The 16,859-nt window shown below is 41.3% G+C and overlaps 1 protein-coding gene across 3 annotated transcripts in view; it reads right to left on the bottom strand.

The window, feature by feature from the left end:
- Positions 1-16,859, bottom strand: part of ABCB1 (ATP binding cassette subfamily B member 1) — a 102,087-nt gene that overhangs the window by 61,270 nt on the left and 23,958 nt on the right. For all 3 annotated transcript variants that reach the window (XR_014067456.1, XM_081536506.1, XM_081536507.1), the window contains exons 4-7: positions 15,116-15,287; positions 4,002-4,053; positions 869-1,060; positions 275-446 (exon numbers count right to left, since the gene is read on the bottom strand). Coding sequence is in view for 2 of the 3 variants with exons in the window: in XM_081536506.1 (XP_081392632.1) it covers positions 275-446; positions 869-1,060; positions 4,002-4,053; positions 15,116-15,287 (588 nt within the window). In the remaining variant the exon portion in view is untranslated. The remainder of the gene's footprint in view (positions 1-274; positions 447-868; positions 1,061-4,001; positions 4,054-15,115; positions 15,288-16,859) is intronic.

Raw genomic sequence — 16,859 nt, 5'->3', positions numbered from 1 at the left:
TGCATGAAGCCAGAGAAGGAGATGGGAGAGCTCCATCTTTCCCTTCCCCCAACACCAGCACAGAGTCTGGGTGGGGACAACTCAGTGAGCTCACATCTGCCTATTCCCACCGATTGTGAACAGAAGATGTAACACGATTTACCAGAAGATTTAACGTCAGCATTAGTGTCAGGGTCATCATGTGACAAAAACAGCCTTCTACTGGAGGAGTTGTGGGGTGTTTTTTGAGGGTGGAGACAGTTTAATAGCCTGGATTCATAGGCTTCACACCTACCTTTGCCCAGATAGCAGCTGACAGGCCAAGGACAGGACTGATGGCCAGAATCACAAGGGTGAGCTTCCAACCTTCTGTAAATCCTACTATAAAACCGGTGAAGAATGTCGCCATTGCCTGAAAGAACATTCCAATTTTGTCGCCAATTCCTTCATTAATTTTGGAGACGTCACTGAAAGAACAGTGTTAGAAATAAACATCAGGATTACGAACACCAGAACTTTCTTCCTGAATCTAGTTGAGTGTGTGTTTGTTTCAGTGTGGGGTATCAGTTTTCATCTAGGATTTTGCTCAGGAACGCCCCAGGCAAGCATCATGTTGCTGCCCTGATGCTCACTCCCACAGGATGTCTTGGGTCTGGCAAGTCCAGCCCCTCATTCACTACCAGTCATGCGGGACCTCTTCATGCCCTGCCAGGGTTCTGGGAAGAAAAGACGCATGAAGCACGATCAAGACTCAGAAGGAGTTTAGTTTCGGAATTACTTCTGAGGGATGGGCATTACCTCCAGGGATTACTTCCTGACAGGTGTTATGACCTTATTCTAAAAGAATAAGAAGCACACGTCCGAGTTCAACACACACCCAGGTACTTACTCTATGAGTCGGGTGTTAAGTTCTCCAACGTCATGCACGTCAAACCAGCCTATCTCCTGTTGCATGATGGCATGAAAAAACTGTTTCCTGATTCTGTGTACTTGTCTTCCAGCGGCCAGACACCAGAACGAGACCTGGATGTAAGCGGCAATAAGCACGCCAGCACCAATTCCAGAGTAATAGTAGGCGTACCTGAAAAACAACAAGAAAGCTGCACACGTGCCACTTTCTCATGGATGCACCTGTCCCCCGCAGACCACTCGCCCTGCCTTTTCAGTTATCTGGCAATCTTGCCCTCCTTAAAAGCAGAGCTGATGGTCAGCATCCAACTATGGCCACCCTGTTAGAATGTCATGGTGAAGAGTGTGCTTTCTATTTTGGCTCAAATCCCGTTCTCAACTGCTATACAGGCTGACTTCACCTTTCGAAGTCCCAGTTTTCTAACTGGCAAAATGGGGATAAGAACTGTAACACAGTGGGACTTCCCTGGCGGTCCAGCCGTTAAGACTCCGTGTTTCCATTGCCAAGGGCATGGGTTCAATCCCTGATTGGGTAACTAAGATCCTGAATGCCTCGGAACATGGCCAAGAAAAAAAACTGTAACACAGTAATATATAAAAAAACTTGCATCTGTGCTTGGCACACAACTAGCATGTAGAGAATGCCAGTTATTGTGAAAGATGTAAGTGGTGCCTAAAAGCATCACAGCATTAGATAAGGTCTACCAGTGTCATCCTGCACACCTGGATTAACCCTGTATCAGCTGATGAACACTTGGGATGGTTTCTGCACATTGGGGAATGGAAAGAAGGGACAGAACTTGCCAGAAAGTGAAACCAAAAGACGGAAATAGTCACCCGACCTTTGGGGTTATGAATCTGCCAAGAGACAACTGAGAATAAAAAAATGTTTTTTATACCATCTGCCCAACTGGCCATCATGAGTTATCCTGAAATGCTTAATGAATCAAGTAGCAGGCCCTCCAGTTTAAATTCTAACGATAAAAAAAATGAGCATTTTCTAAAACTAGACCCTTGATCAACTAGAAATGCCAAATTTGTATTTCCTTATCTGAGTCTTCATACAGAAAAAAGCGAACAACTCATGTGCTTCACTAAGCAATTACTTTTTAGGTAAAAAGAAACATTCAAAAATGAAATACAGAAGGGGCTTGGAGCCCGCTCCTCAACTCACCCCCACCCTCCGCAGTGACCAAGAAATGGATCTGTGTGAGCCTAAGAACTGATGCTGAAGCTGAAACTCCAATACTTTGGCCACCTGATGTGAAGAACTGACTCACTGGAAAAGACCCTGATGCTGGGAAAGATTGAAGGCGGGAGAAGGGGATGACAGAGGATGAGACGTTTGGATGGCATCACCGACACGAAGAACATGAATTTAGTTGACTGGTGATGAAACTGAAATTCAGTGGGACAGTCTGATCTCCTGACTCCTCCACCACTGCTCACCCCACTCCACAGTGTGGCCTCAAGAGACATTATCTCACAGATTAGACCATGGAGCTGAGGGCCAGAGCAAAGCCAGTCCCCATGACACAGTCCGGGCACCAGCTGGGGTTTCTCAGTCAGACACTTTGTCTTGGTGGCCACCAGGACTCTTCCCCTAAATCAATGTCTGTGTGGCAACTTTAGGACCAGGTATGTGCCAAGGAAAGCCATGTGAGCACACAGCAAGAAGACACCATCTGCAAGCCAGGCAGAGAGCCCTCACCAAAACCCAACTGTGCTGGCACCCTGATCTCAGACTTCCAGCCTCCAGAAGGGAGACAATAAATTCCTGTTGTTTTTTTTTTTTAAAAACCAAACAAAAATGAAATACAGGATTCCAATATTCCCACTTTTAAAAGTTCACAACTTGCCACCCTCAAAGAAACAACTTGTATGAGTCATGCAGAAACTATAAAAATGGTGCTGTAACAACCAGAGAGTCGCTCATGTCGATGCTCATAGCCTGATGTAAACGTATCTTCCCCAAGTTATACCTGGTAATGTACAATGTATTTATCAGGGAAGATAGAATTAGAATACTAAATTTTATTTAATAGATAACTCAATATTTATTATCCAAGTGTTAATGATACAGCAAGAGATAGCTAAAAAGAAACCTCATTTAACAAGTGGAACATGTGCTTTGAAAATGAGCTAATGTATTGTAAGCCACTAGTCTATGTTTACTCAGAAAAAAATACCTGTATTTAAGCATTTAAAAGATGATTATGGGCTCCCCGGACAGTTCAAATGGTAAAGAATCCACCTGCTATGCGAGAGACCTGGGTTTGATCCCTGGATTGGGAAGATTCCCTGGAGAAGGTAGCAACTACCCATTCCATGGACAGAGGAGCCTGGCAAGTTACAGTACATGGGGTCGCAAAGAGTTGGACATGACTGAGCAACTTTCACTTTCAAGATGATTATAAGACACTATTTTTCATCAATACTAAAAAAGTGCCTCTCCATAAGAGTCTCTGGAGGTGTTTGCTTCTCAACTTTCAAAATATGGTCAAATATGTCCATTTTCTTCAAACCTACTAGAGTACTTACAGGATAATGTGCAATCGTTTTCTTCTGAATCACCAACTCATGCCTTTGGACATGTTTTATAAGCTGTTCTGAGAGCAAACTTCAAGGTAAGTAAATCATTAATGAAAGCTTCCAAAGCAAGTTAAGGTTAAAAGGACTATATTCTGGAAAGCCTTGTTTCATTGTTCAGAATAAGATGCTATATTTAAAAAAATCCTGTAAACTGATCTCATTATATCATGACTAAAGCTATCCAAGAAGCAAACTAATAGTACAAAGCCATTGCAAATAATGTGATTCTTAACTGCATTTTAAATAAGCTCACTTTGAACCCCTCTAATTTCCCTACAGATGATATTCTATATTTACCAATGCATACATCAGTCTGATAAAGGCTTAACCTTCACTTTAGAGTGTCTTATGCAGCAAATTCTTTTAAGAAAGAAATGTATATTGTATCCTCCTAAAAAACTAACAAGGATGTTGCTCCCCTCAAAATTTGGAATCTTTATTATAATAGTGCAAAATTTTAAACTGTATCACAATTGGATTAAAACGAAAGGCTTAGCAATAGTAGAAAAATGTCTACTTACGTGGTCATTTCCTTCTCCAGCTTCTTGCCATACTCTGTTTGGTCTATAATACCTAGTTCACCGCAAAACAAACATACACTGTTATGTCTCTTTATTTTCCATTAAAAATATGCATATAAATAGAACATCCTCCATAGTCCAGTATTAATAATCTGCCTTCCAATGCAGGGGAGGTGGGTTCAATCCCTGGTCAAGGAACTAAGATCCCATATGCTGTGCATAACAACTAAGCCCTCACGCTCTGGAGCATGCATGCCACAACTGGAGAAGCCCACATGCCCCAACAGGAAGAGCCCACGCATCCTCCAAAAAATCCCACATGCCTCAACTAAGACCCGATACAGACAAATGAGGAAATTTGAGAAAGATAAGCATATAAAAATGAATCAAACTTGTGTCACTTAACAACTTACACAAAAATAGGTCAAACTAATTTAATCGCAATTATCTATCAGCATCAGGGCATCTGTGCAAATCCTTTACTACTGGCTGTGTGCAACCACACACACAATAAATTCAGTGAGGCTTATTTGCAAGAAGAAAGCTGCATTGATTAAGAAAGAGTCTGTCAGCAGAGATACTAGTGTCCCTGGATTAAAACGTTTTATGAAATACCACTCCAAGATGACATGGAGAAAAATCTTTTCTGCGGGCTTTGTCCTGATGAATATCAGTGTAGACTTGACCCTAAACCATTTAGTATTTCAAACTGAACACCACATTTCTTCAGTTTTTATTTTAAAAATGTAAGATACAAAGAAGAATGTAATAAACACCAGTGAGCTCATTATGCAGCATTAGCAAATGTTAACATTTTAGGACAAGGTACATTAAAACTCTAACACCTCCCTCCAAACATACACACACACACACACACACACACTCACACATATGCGTGCATGCACTAGCCACTGTTCATATTCTGGTGTGAATTTTTTTTCAGATTTTATTTTCTATATGCAAGTATACACATACGTGCTTATTTTAAAAGACAGAATCACAGTTCACATTCAGTGGCCAATTTTCCATGTCAGTATGTGTGTATATGGGGCCTCCTCAGTGGCTCAGTTAGTAATGAATATGCCTGCAATGTGGGAGACTTGCGTTTGATCCCTGGGTTGGGATGATCCCCTGGAGAAGGGGACGGCTACCCACTCCAGTATTCTGGTCTGGAGAATTCCATGGAAAGAGGAGACTGGCAGGTTATAGTCCATGGGGTTGCAAAGAGTCAGACACAACTGAGTGACTTTCACATGTGTGTATATATGTGTATCTTTGTTTTTTCAAAGTTGCATCTCTTTCAGTTGCTTCCAGTCTTACTGTTACATGCAATGCTGCATTAAACATACCTGTCCACATATGTTATATATGGTGAATATTTTTGTAGGATACATTATCATAATCAAATGGCTGGATCAATGCAGGGAGAAGAACACTTAAATCTTGTAGTCATTTCAAAAGTTACAATGCAGCATAAGAGGGCCTAGTTCAGGTGAGTATGCTCTTGACAGGTATGGGAAAGAAGAGAAAAAGTTTTTCTGGCAAAGAGAACAACATTGCATGTGTGAAGAATGAGTAAGCTGTGTTGGCAGGAGTATGGGTGTGTTGTGTGGATGGACGGAGGTGGATACATGGTTGAAAAGATCATCTAGGCTCCCCAGGTATCGTAAATAAAAACTAGTAGACATTATGTGTATATGAGTGTACATATATATATATGTGTGTATATATATGTACCTATATATACTTTTCTTCAGATTCTCCAACATATTGAGTAGAGTTCCCTGTGCTACACAGTAGATCCTTGTTGGTTACCTATTTTATATACAGTAGTGCACACATGGTAATCCCAACCTCCTAATTAATCCCTCCCCAACAAGAAAAGTCAAATATTTAAGTGTAGCTTTTATTTCAATAAAATACCTGCTTAGGTTCTTGACCACTTTCTCCTCTGGCTTCCAGAACCTCATTCTCCCCGTCCTCCCATAACTCTGATCCCTCTCTCTTAGCCTTATCCACCGGTTCCTCATGCCCTCTCCTCCCTTCATGCTGCTGCCTCTCAGAATTTTACACTCACTCCCAGGGTGGCCTCTACCACTTGTGCAGCTTCAGGGACTCCTGCATCTGCCTGGGAGCCACTCAAATCCTCTCCTTCCTCACAGCCAATCTCTGGTTCAGGTCCCCATCACCTCTTACATCTGCTCTAACAAGAGCTTCCTAACTGGCTTTTCTAATCCCATCAAGTCTTTATCTTGCCACCGGACCTTCTTTGTGGGAACAAAAAATATAATTATATTGCCTCTGTTAATAACCTTAAATGACAGTCCACTGAATAAAGGACAAAGTCCAAGAGCCATAACATCCCCTATTAGTCCCTTTGCAATCTTACCACAATAAGCCACACGACTTTCCAGATTTTTTTTTTTATCCCCACCCTTTCGCCTCATCCCAGTAGCTAGGGCACTGTGCAGTCACCATCTTGGGTTGGGGGTAGGGGGCGAGGATACCACAGCATAAAAGGAAAGAGTGCCCAAGTCTGCTTGATCATCATGTTCCTGAAGCCTTTGCCCTTGGGATTGGAGAGGAAACTGGGCACGACAAAAGATGTTGCTTAAATTTCATGAGACTAAGCTCTGTCCTTTTAGACTAAAAGCTACTTTCCACAAACTGAGATGAGATGGAGGGGAGAAGTGCTGACAGTTTTCCTCCTCTAAGGCTTTATTCATTCTCCTCTTTCTACCTGGACTGGTTTTTCCTAGTCTTCCTCCTGGAAAAGACTGGTCCTTCATGCATGAGCTCAGTATGACCTCTTCCCAAGTGGCTTATCTCTAGCATGGTGACTCACAGGGTTCCAGAGTAATTGACACACGATTCAACTGACTAAGTCAAGCCTAGAACAGACGACACGCCATGGTTCATATCCATCTCCTCCTCCCATTTCCACTGGTGTGAGCGCCTAGAGAACACGACTATGTCATTTGTCTTTGTACCCTTGGTGCACACCCTGCTGCTCTGTCTGCTGTACCTGAGCATGTTCCAAAGACGATCAAAGATTTCACAGAGCCAGCAACACGCAGACCATTTATAAGAATATTCCAACAATCATTCTATTTTGTACATGTGTCTTGCATATTGTAGGGTTAAACAGAGATACAGCAGACCACCACCTTACTACCTGGAGTAAGGAAGGCCTTTTCTAAAACCAAGCAAGACTGCAAAGAAACCTACAACCAAACAGCCTTCTGCCTGCAATGCAGAAGACCACCTGCGGGAGACTAAGGTTCGATTCCTGGGTCAGGAAGTTCCCCTGGAGAAGGAAATGGCAACCTACTCCAGTATTCTTGTCTGGGAAATCCCATGGACAAAGGAGCCTGGCAGGCTACAGTCCGTGGGGTTAGGGTTACAAGAGTCAGACACGACTTAATGACTAAACCACCAAACAGTGTCCAGCACCACAACTAAAGACTTCATACCATTTTGGAATCACATTTAATTACATTTTTATCTGACCCAAATATCTCAATAAGTTTAGTAGTTTTAACTACTGAACACTTAATAACAGTACAAATAACAAGTATGTGACATGGATACATTTTGACTTCCTAACTGGTAAAATTAGATTATATTATAAAGGTGGTTTTCAAACCATATTGCACATCAGGCACTGTTCTAGATACTGTGGACACAACCTACAAGGAGAGTGCCACTTTTTCTAATCTCACTGGATTTCTGTGCAAGTAGGAATTCCTTTCACTATCAGACCCCAAACTTCATGTGAATGGGTACCACTGCTGAAATATTAAGACAGTTAACTTAAGATAGGAACTTTTTTTCTGTTATACCTTTCTTCCCATTTGAGAAGCTGTCATAGCCTGGCATGCTGCAGTCCATGGGGGTCTCAAACAGTCAGACATGATTGTGTGACTGAACTGAACTGAATAAACAAGTAAATCAATAAATCAACAAGATAAGTGTAATAACTCATAAAAGGGAAATAAAGCAGTGATGCTACAGTAACTTTGGAGTGGACTAGGGACAAAGGTCTTTCTGAGGGAGAAATGAATGATAAGAAGCTGGGGCAGGTTCTACATGGCCCCTAGCCAGGGAGGAATAAACAGTGAGAAGGTCACTGTGGGTTGGTTGTACTCAGAAAGCAATAAGCAATGAGACTGACGAGGCAGGAGGAGGCAGATCAGGTGGGCCAGGTAGGCCAATGGAAGACCTATTTATTCCAGCCTATGGAAAACCATCGAGGACAGATGTGACCTGTCATATGTTTGTAAAAGCTCATTCTTAGGGACTTTCCTGGTGGTCCAGTGGTTAAGGCTCAGCAATCCCAAGGCAGGAAGCCTGGGTTCAATCCCTGGTCAAGGAACTAGTTCTCACATGCAGCAACTAAGAGTTAGCATGTTGCAACTAAAATCCAGAACCGCCAAACAAATTTTTTCAAAAAAATTTTTTAAAGCTCATCCTGCAAGTGTGTGGAGAACTGGATACTAGTGGGCGGGGGTGAGTGGAAGCACAGAGAGGAATTGGGAAGAAAAAGGATGACTCGGCACAGGCTGCATCCAGGACATATGTGGCGGCAACATATGCAGCGACTCCAGCACTGCTGCCAGGTGGTCGGAGAGACAATTAGCAGAGATCCTCCCCTCCACCACTTTCAACCAAGGAAGCCTCTCTTTGAGCTGTTCTCCCCAGGCAGCATCTATGACAGACATCATTCACACAGGAGGATTCTCTGATTAAAGACATGAGTAAACCACTGCCTTCAATGGCCTGTCAGGTCCGTTCTAGCTCAAGAATGCTATGACTCAATTTTTCCCGTCATCTTGCGCAGGAAGCTCCATCAGACACAAGCAAGAGGAACTTGGACCTTCTGCTTAGATGATCACTCCCCTCTGGCACTTGCCTGCCACTCAGGGTGGCTGGGCTCATTGCAGGTGACCGAGGTGACTCTGGGAGCCAGAGTCACTCCTGGCCTGAAGAGAGGTACCTCGGGGCTGCCCTGCCTGATATACTAATATGGAAGTCCACAGGATGGCATCGTAGGGAGAGAAAAGACCAAATGAAAGTTGGGTTTGAAGCATTTGCTTCAATTTTAGGCAGAATTTGAAACCACCAATAGAGTGGGGAAAATACCAGAATAAAAGGCAGGATTCCTGGCCCAGGAATTCAGCAATGCCCACTAGCAAGCAATTCCATTCTGGCCATGTTGGCTCAACTTCCTGAGCACTGGTGTCTACATCTATAAAATTATGGGTTTGGGCCAGATGATTCTCTGGGCTCTTTTTCACCTATAAAATTCTGTGATTTGGTCTCTCATTTATTCATCTCACTTCTTAAGCACCTAGAATGGGTCAGGTATTATCTATTTTCATTTTTTGCTGCTTTTTTATAATATATTACAGAGTTTACATTGTAACTAACCTACTTTTTAAAAAAGCATCTCCCCCATAGTAACAAAAAAAAATTTGACTATTCTACACTACTACTACTATTCTAGAAAAGTTAGACATATTTTAAGTTTTTACTCAAACTTAAAAAATAAACTCCCACACTAAACAATATATTGCAAAACATTTTGCCATTATTTGGTATTTGATTTTTCCAGAAATTTATCTCTAAGAATTTTTCCAATGAAATAGTTGGGAGCAGAGAAAATCCTTGAGCAAATAAAAAAAAACAACCATCATGGAAATTTTTACGAAGTACTTAGCAATGAAATATCATTCTAGTCGGAAGCATACTCATCATGCTGGCCTTGAGGACACTGACGGCAGTGTTTTCTATGTTTTCAACACCAAGGACACACACTCAAGATCTGCATATTCTTTACATGTTCATAGTTTAAGCAGCAGGGTATAGATATTATTTTGATTATTGGCATTTCACAAATAGTTTTCATGTTCCTCATATGAGTTTTAGTGAGGTAAGAGTAGAAATGGTAAAAGATAAATAGAAAAGTAAGTTATTTCTACTTTTTTTTTCCTTTTTCCCTGAATTATTAACTTGTCTTAGAAGCTGTGTGTCTCCTATTCTCCCTTCCTCAGCCCACAGTCTGGTAGGAGACTAAACACAACCAACCAAGATATAGTTATGGAGAAAAAGAAAAGTCATCCATGTACCATCCATTGAACCACTACAGACAAATAATCAAGAGTTTATTTTAAGGGTACCTCTGGGTGACGTTCACACCGTGAGACATGGCAGGCCTCTCCCACGTACTTTCATTTCTGGATTAACATGTAATCCCCAGTCTTCCTTTCTGGGTCTCCCTCTGTCTACCTGATTCCTTGGACTTGGGGCTGGTCTGCATGGGTTCAAATAGTGAGTAATTCTATAACCTCAGTCAATTAAATATACTCAACTCTCTGAGCCCTAGTTTCCTCGTCTGTAATGTATAGATCATAACAGTATCAACCTCATGCCCATGAAGAAATAAAGGCATTAATACACATAAAGCACCAAGAAGAGTGCCCAGAATATATTAAATGCCCCATAAATCTTGGCCCAGGAAATTTATCATCCCTTCAACTCAAGTGATGCCAAATCTCTAGGCCTACTCTTGATGTCAATTCAGTCTCTTAGCTTCAACTGCCTGGATATCGTTTACACTTGTACCCAACCTGTCACCTTTAACACAACATGTCTAAAAATGACAATCACCTTTATTCAGGCTCATTTTCAGGCAGTGCATAGTCTCATGAGGAAGATGAGAACTCACAGGATACTACAGAACTTCAGCACTGGTTAAGCTCTGTTCACACGAGTGGACCAGAGTTCGCAAGGCCCAAGTCAACAGAGATTTTAAAGCAAAGGCAAAATCTAACAAGAAGGAGATACAAGGGAGTAGGATATCAGGAAATCAGGTTCACAACAAAAAGCAGGACAAAGGCTGCTGTCTGATAATTAGAGAAAGGTGTTATGAGAAGAGAAAGCTATTTATAAGGGGTCTATTAGAGCAGCAGAGAAGGACACGCTCGCTCAAAAGTTTTTACAACTGTCTAGTTAAAGCCTATGTTTACTGTAAAACTCCCAGACTTTCAAGAGCCTTAGCAAATCCAAGCTTCCTTAAGCAAGGAATACTTCCCATCCAACAAGGAGGCTCTGGTACCTAGTCTGACCCCATGAAGAAGTCACAAGGTTCTACCTGGAGAAGGACAAGAAGAAAGGTCTGAGAGTGTCTGGGGTCCCAGAAGGCTGACTCTCCCACCAGAAGCATCAGAAAGCTTGCTTGCCCTCGTCTCCAGGACCAACATCAAAACCTTTGAAATCCTTCCCATCCAGGCAATTTTCAGGACATTTGGAAGTCTGAATCTGCAAACAGGTTTATAACAGGATACTGACTGTCCTAGGGTAAAAATTACTGCAGAGATAAATCATAAAGACACAGAAGGATATATGACAGGGGAGAGGCAATCAGGAGTAGTGGTGAGAGAAAAGTATTAGCTTTGTTTTTTATTTAACATTTGTTTTTAAATGTTTTCACTTGTTACACAGAACATGTCTACTCTGTGAACGAGAGAGATACCATCTGACCAAACTTGGTTATCACCTCCTCTTGGAAGCCTCCCATGATTCCCAGATGGAGCCAAACATCCATCCTTTCCTTCCCAAGTAGTTTGTGCATCTCTGTATCATAGCACTACTCATATCCAACTGCACTGGTTGCCTCCCTGTCCATTCCACCCATTATACCAAGTTTCCTGGGGGCTGGAAATGCTTCTTTAGGACACATACTATTGCTGGTACATAGAGTACTCTGTGTACTTTTTAAAAAAATGCACGAGAGAGTTGTGAACTAAGTTTTATTTTAGGCAAAATGAGGGCTATAGTCTGGGAGATAGCATCTCAGATAGCTCTGAGAAACTGCTCCAAAGAAGTGGCAAGGGAAGGACAGTATATATTCAATTTTGGTAAACGGGGAGTTCATGCAATCAAGCATTTATCTTTGCAAAGGTTTTCTGCTAGTCAAGAGAGACTAATGTCACCATGAAGGAAAGAAGTGCTTTTCTAGATATGACGAGATGCAAGAACTGGGCTCCTAAGATCAAACCCTGAAAACATCCATCTGAAGACCTGTTCTACCAGTTCTCCAGAGCACACAGTGCCTCATTTCTGATCTCCATCCTAAACTCCTCTAAAGGGAGTAGCCATAAATAGTATAATAATGTCTGTGGCTTCCATGAAAGGAGCCACAGATAATATGCAAACAAGTGGCTGTCTATGTTCCACTAGAACTTTATGTAGAGCTACTGAAATTTCAACTTCATATCATTTTATAATGTGTCACAAAATATTTTTCTTTCATTTTTTCCCAGTGATTTAAAAATGCAAAAATCATTCTAAGCTCACAGATGGCATAAAAAGAGGCAATAGGCCAGATATGGCCCACGGGCCATAGTTTGAGGCCCTTGCCTTCCTTGAAAGGCATGGCTAGCAATCCATAGTTACTAAGGAAATACACCTGAAAAGGATGACTTCACATTTATAACAGGTGCTGAGTGACTTGCAGTATGCCTTTAACAACTATAAAAACTGAGTTAGTATCACAGAGTTCTGAAAAGATGAAATGAGATAAGGAACCATATCATTGCAAGTTATGAAGGTTCATTTGCGAGGAACATGGAAGCATGAGCTTCTTGTTGATAATTATAACAAATATTAACAATTATTGAGCACTTTTTTATGACTAAATCCTGTTCTGTGAGCCTTAAGTGAGGAATCAATTTAATTCTCACAATCATTCTATGAAGTAGGTTCTACTGCTATCTAACTGTTCCAAAGATGAAGAAATTAAAGTATGAAAATAATCCCCCAATCTTCTTCAGTAAAAAGTGACAAAGGTGGAGTTTCAGAGCCAGGCAGTCCTATGCTCCAGAGCCAGCACTTTAACTACTGAATACAGTATCTCTTAAGAAAGTAGCAGAGACAGAGACTAAACGTCCAAATATTTCTCTAAATTTCCCAAAGACTGGAAGAGGGAGCTGAATGGGAAGGACTGGCAAGGAATGCAACATAAACTACATCCCCAGGTAGAAAGTCTGTGACCCGAACATCTATGAAGATGCATGCCGAGGAGGTGCAAGTCTCCACAGCTGGACCATTTTTGAGAACTTATATATGCTACTAGGTAACTAAGTCAGGTTACCGTCCATCCCACATGTAAATATGGACCAGGTAAAGCCAAGACAAGCTGGGCCAATCTTCAACAGTTGTGTTAACAGCCCAATACTTCCTGATTAACACAGCTGAGTTCAGCACTGGCCCTCCATGGAGTCCATGCAGGTGCACAGCGTGGTAAGTAGAACACCTCCCACAGTTAGATCAATGTGTGTGTCTGGACTTAATTAAAAAATGAGTAAGATCAAAATGGGTCACAGATGTACATATAAAGTCAGCTGAGCTACCACAGAGCACTGAAAGATTCTTGCATTGTAAGGTGGTAACACAACTCCAAAGAATATTGCTAAATTACAGCATCCCTGGGAACCAATCAACACAGAAAGCCCTAAACATTTCCTATTGATGACTGGTATGAAAGAATGGTACCAGTCCAAATGTGGTGCAACATCTTCTGGCCGGTCCCTTTGAAGGGGCTTAAAAAACACATGAGAATTTTAGAGCTCAGACACACAATAAGATTCTCTAGCCAACCTCATTACTGGCATTCACATAATTTGAAGTAGTCCTGCCGCAGGGTAAAGAATGTGCTCTTCAGGATCACACACACACACACAAAAAAGTTCCTAGGATCCACAGATAGGTATCAGAGGATCCATAAAGACCCCCAAATGGCATGCATATCTACGTGCTTATTTCTGGGGGAAAGGATTCACAACAATCATTACAGACTTACAGGTCCTGCAAAATCTATGTCACTAAATCCTGGAGTGCACAAACAGGCCTCTTCAAGGTTTCCATGACTTGAGTGCACATCAGGCTGTGAGTCTTTGTGCAGTTTAGTCAAAATCAATGTACACTTGACCAAAGGTGACTTGGGAGCTCACAGTTATGAACCAGTTTCTCCTCAATCAAGTTCAAGGATATGAAAGTATGTGACACCCTAGTCCACTCACTTTCTCACTCTGCCAAGAAACTTGTTTTAGTTTTTTTTTCGGCCATGCCCTGCAGTTTAGGAGATTTTTTTAGTTCCCAGGCCAAGGATTAAATCTGGGCCCTCAGCAGAGAGAGTGTGGAGTCCTAACCACTAGATGGCCAGGGAATTCCCAGAACTCATTTTAGGTTTCCTTTCTTGATCAGCCAAATGTCTTGCTTCCTATCTGACTGAGAAGACAAGTTCTGCAAGTCCTCATGTCCAAATATACCAACCTTTGGGCACTTACAGTCAAATACTCTGTCTCCTCACCCGTTATTGCTGGTGAACTATTCATGCCTGTACTTCAAGCAAGTATTTTCTCTTAAGGTTAAGTTTTCTTCCTTTCTCAAGGACAGCACTCAAACGACTCTCTCTCCTCTCTCCCAAAGCATCACTTTCTCTTCTATCTTGGATAATTTCTATTAGCATACAAACAAGCTGTTATTCTCCCATCCTGAACATACACACAGCTTCTCTTGTCCCCATTTCTCCATTTTCATGTTTCCAAAAAGCCCAACCTGTGACGATGCCCAAAATTAAATTTCTGGTATTTACTGCCAAAACTGATCTCCCTCTATCTTCCTCATCTCAATTGACAGTAACTGCATCCAGCTGATGCAGTTTCTCAGACTAAAAACTTTAGAATCATCTTGGATTCCTGTCTCTTGTACCCATAATCAATATGTCAGGGAACTGCATAACTGATTCCTACTTAATACTCAAAATACCAGATTAGGTTCCAATACCTTTTCCTGAAACTGCCTGGGATATTTCTGACTTCATAGAGCTCTCTCTTTTCCTATCTCTATCAGCACTTTCACTGTATGTTCTAATGACTGTGAATATTATCTTCTCCAATTCATTACAGATATGAACTATAGCTCAGACCCCTCCATCACCCGCAGCACTAAACACACTAATGCATACTTAGTGAGGACTGCACAAACTTCACTGAGAGTCAATGATTTTTCATCAAGCTTTCAAAAAAATCAGTACCACAAACAACACTTACTTTCATTAGTCATGTTTGGAAAAGTTATGTTTTCGAAATTTCCAGCACCTGCAAAGCTATCTGTCATGTCTCCAAACACCAGCATCATGAGGGGGAGTCCAGCTCCGTGGATGATGGCGGCCAAAGTCCCCAGCACCATATACAACCTATCGAGCCAATTTGAATAGCGAAACTAAAAAAGGAGAAATACAGACAATAGGAACAATTAGCATGATGTCATGGATGGTTAACTCTACTTTCCCAATGTATCCAAAATCTAAATAGTTAGCTCTCAGACTACTATTGCAACCACCTTGGCCTAATAATCTAAGAGAAACAGGCATTTGCTTCTTTTTTTTTTTGAGTTTTGACCTTCTTTATATTGGACTCAGTCTATCCACTTTATAAAAAATTAAACTGTAGTTGATTTACAATATATTAGCTTCAGGTGTACAACAGTTACTCAATAATTTAATGGATTAGACTCTGAAGTTATTATAAAATAATGGCTATATTCCTTATGCTGTACAATACATCCTTGTAGCTTATTTATTTTATACAGTTGGTTTATACCTCTTAATCCCTACCCCTGCCTTATCCCTCCTACCTTCCCTTTCCCCACAGATAATACTCTTGATCTCTGTATCTGTGACTCTGTTTCTGTTGTTATATTCATTTATTTTAGATTACACATATGATAACATACAGTGGTCTTTCTTTGATTTATTTCACTAAGCATAATACACTCTAGGTCCACTCATGTTGTTGCAAAAGGCATAACTTTATTGTTTCTGTGGCTGAATAGTATTCCATTGTATGTATATGTGTGTGTACATCACATCTTCTTTATCCATCTGTCGATGGACAATTAAGTTGCTTCCACATTTGTAAATAATGTTATTAAGAACACTGGGGTGCAGAGATCTTTTTAAATTAATGTTTTCATTTTCTTCGGATCTATACCCAAGAGTAGAAGTGTGGTTCTATTTTTATTTTTTTGAGGAACCTCTATACTGTTTTCCATGCTGGCTGTACCAATTTACAGCCATACCACCTTGAACATGCCTGATTTCATCTTCCTCCTTCTCTTACATACAAGAGCTTCATGAGATGCACAGGACATTCCGGAACATTACAGAGATCTATAATGGCTCAATATAAGAAATATAGTATTTGTGACTCTGATTCCCAAGAGTGGAAGCCACTTTCCAGCTCAAGATTTTTCTTGGTTAAAAACATCATGATTGCCAAAGGTCCCTCTGAGGACACCATTGAGGAAACATGTTTTGCTGCTTTCAGAAAGTGGCTTGGGTCAAATATCTGCTGCCTAACAGCACTAGCATACATGTTAAGTGATATTAATGTAATTAGGCCTCCATGCCTGCATGCATTCTCAGTCATGTTTGATTCTTTGTGACTCCATGGACTGTAGCCCATGAGGCTCCTCTGTCCATGGAATTCTTCAAGCAAGAACACTGGAGTGGGTGGCCATTTCCTCCTACAGGGGATCTTCCCAACAGAGGAATCAAACCCGCCTCTCCTGCATCAGCAGGCAGATCATTTACCACTGAACCACCTGGGAAACCAATTAGGTCTCCATAATGAGAAGGAAAGGGAAAGCAATGAGTTAGATACATGCTTCCCAAAGACCAGAGCAGATCTGCACAAACTCTTTAATTGCAGGCAAATCACAAGAAAGAAAGAGTGAGCTCTTGAGCCACAAACCTGATGAGAAGAGGACACAGTAAGGGGAGTGGGCTTGGGG

Source organism: Giraffa tippelskirchi, chromosome 10 (assembly GCF_054371585.1).
Source record: "Giraffa tippelskirchi isolate mGirTip1 chromosome 10, T2T-mGirTip1v1.2.pri, whole genome shotgun sequence".
Taxonomy (NCBI): domain Eukaryota; kingdom Metazoa; phylum Chordata; class Mammalia; order Artiodactyla; family Giraffidae; genus Giraffa; species Giraffa tippelskirchi.
The sequence above is the reverse complement of the archived record's forward strand: the minus strand, read 5'-3'. Positions and strand labels throughout refer to the sequence as shown.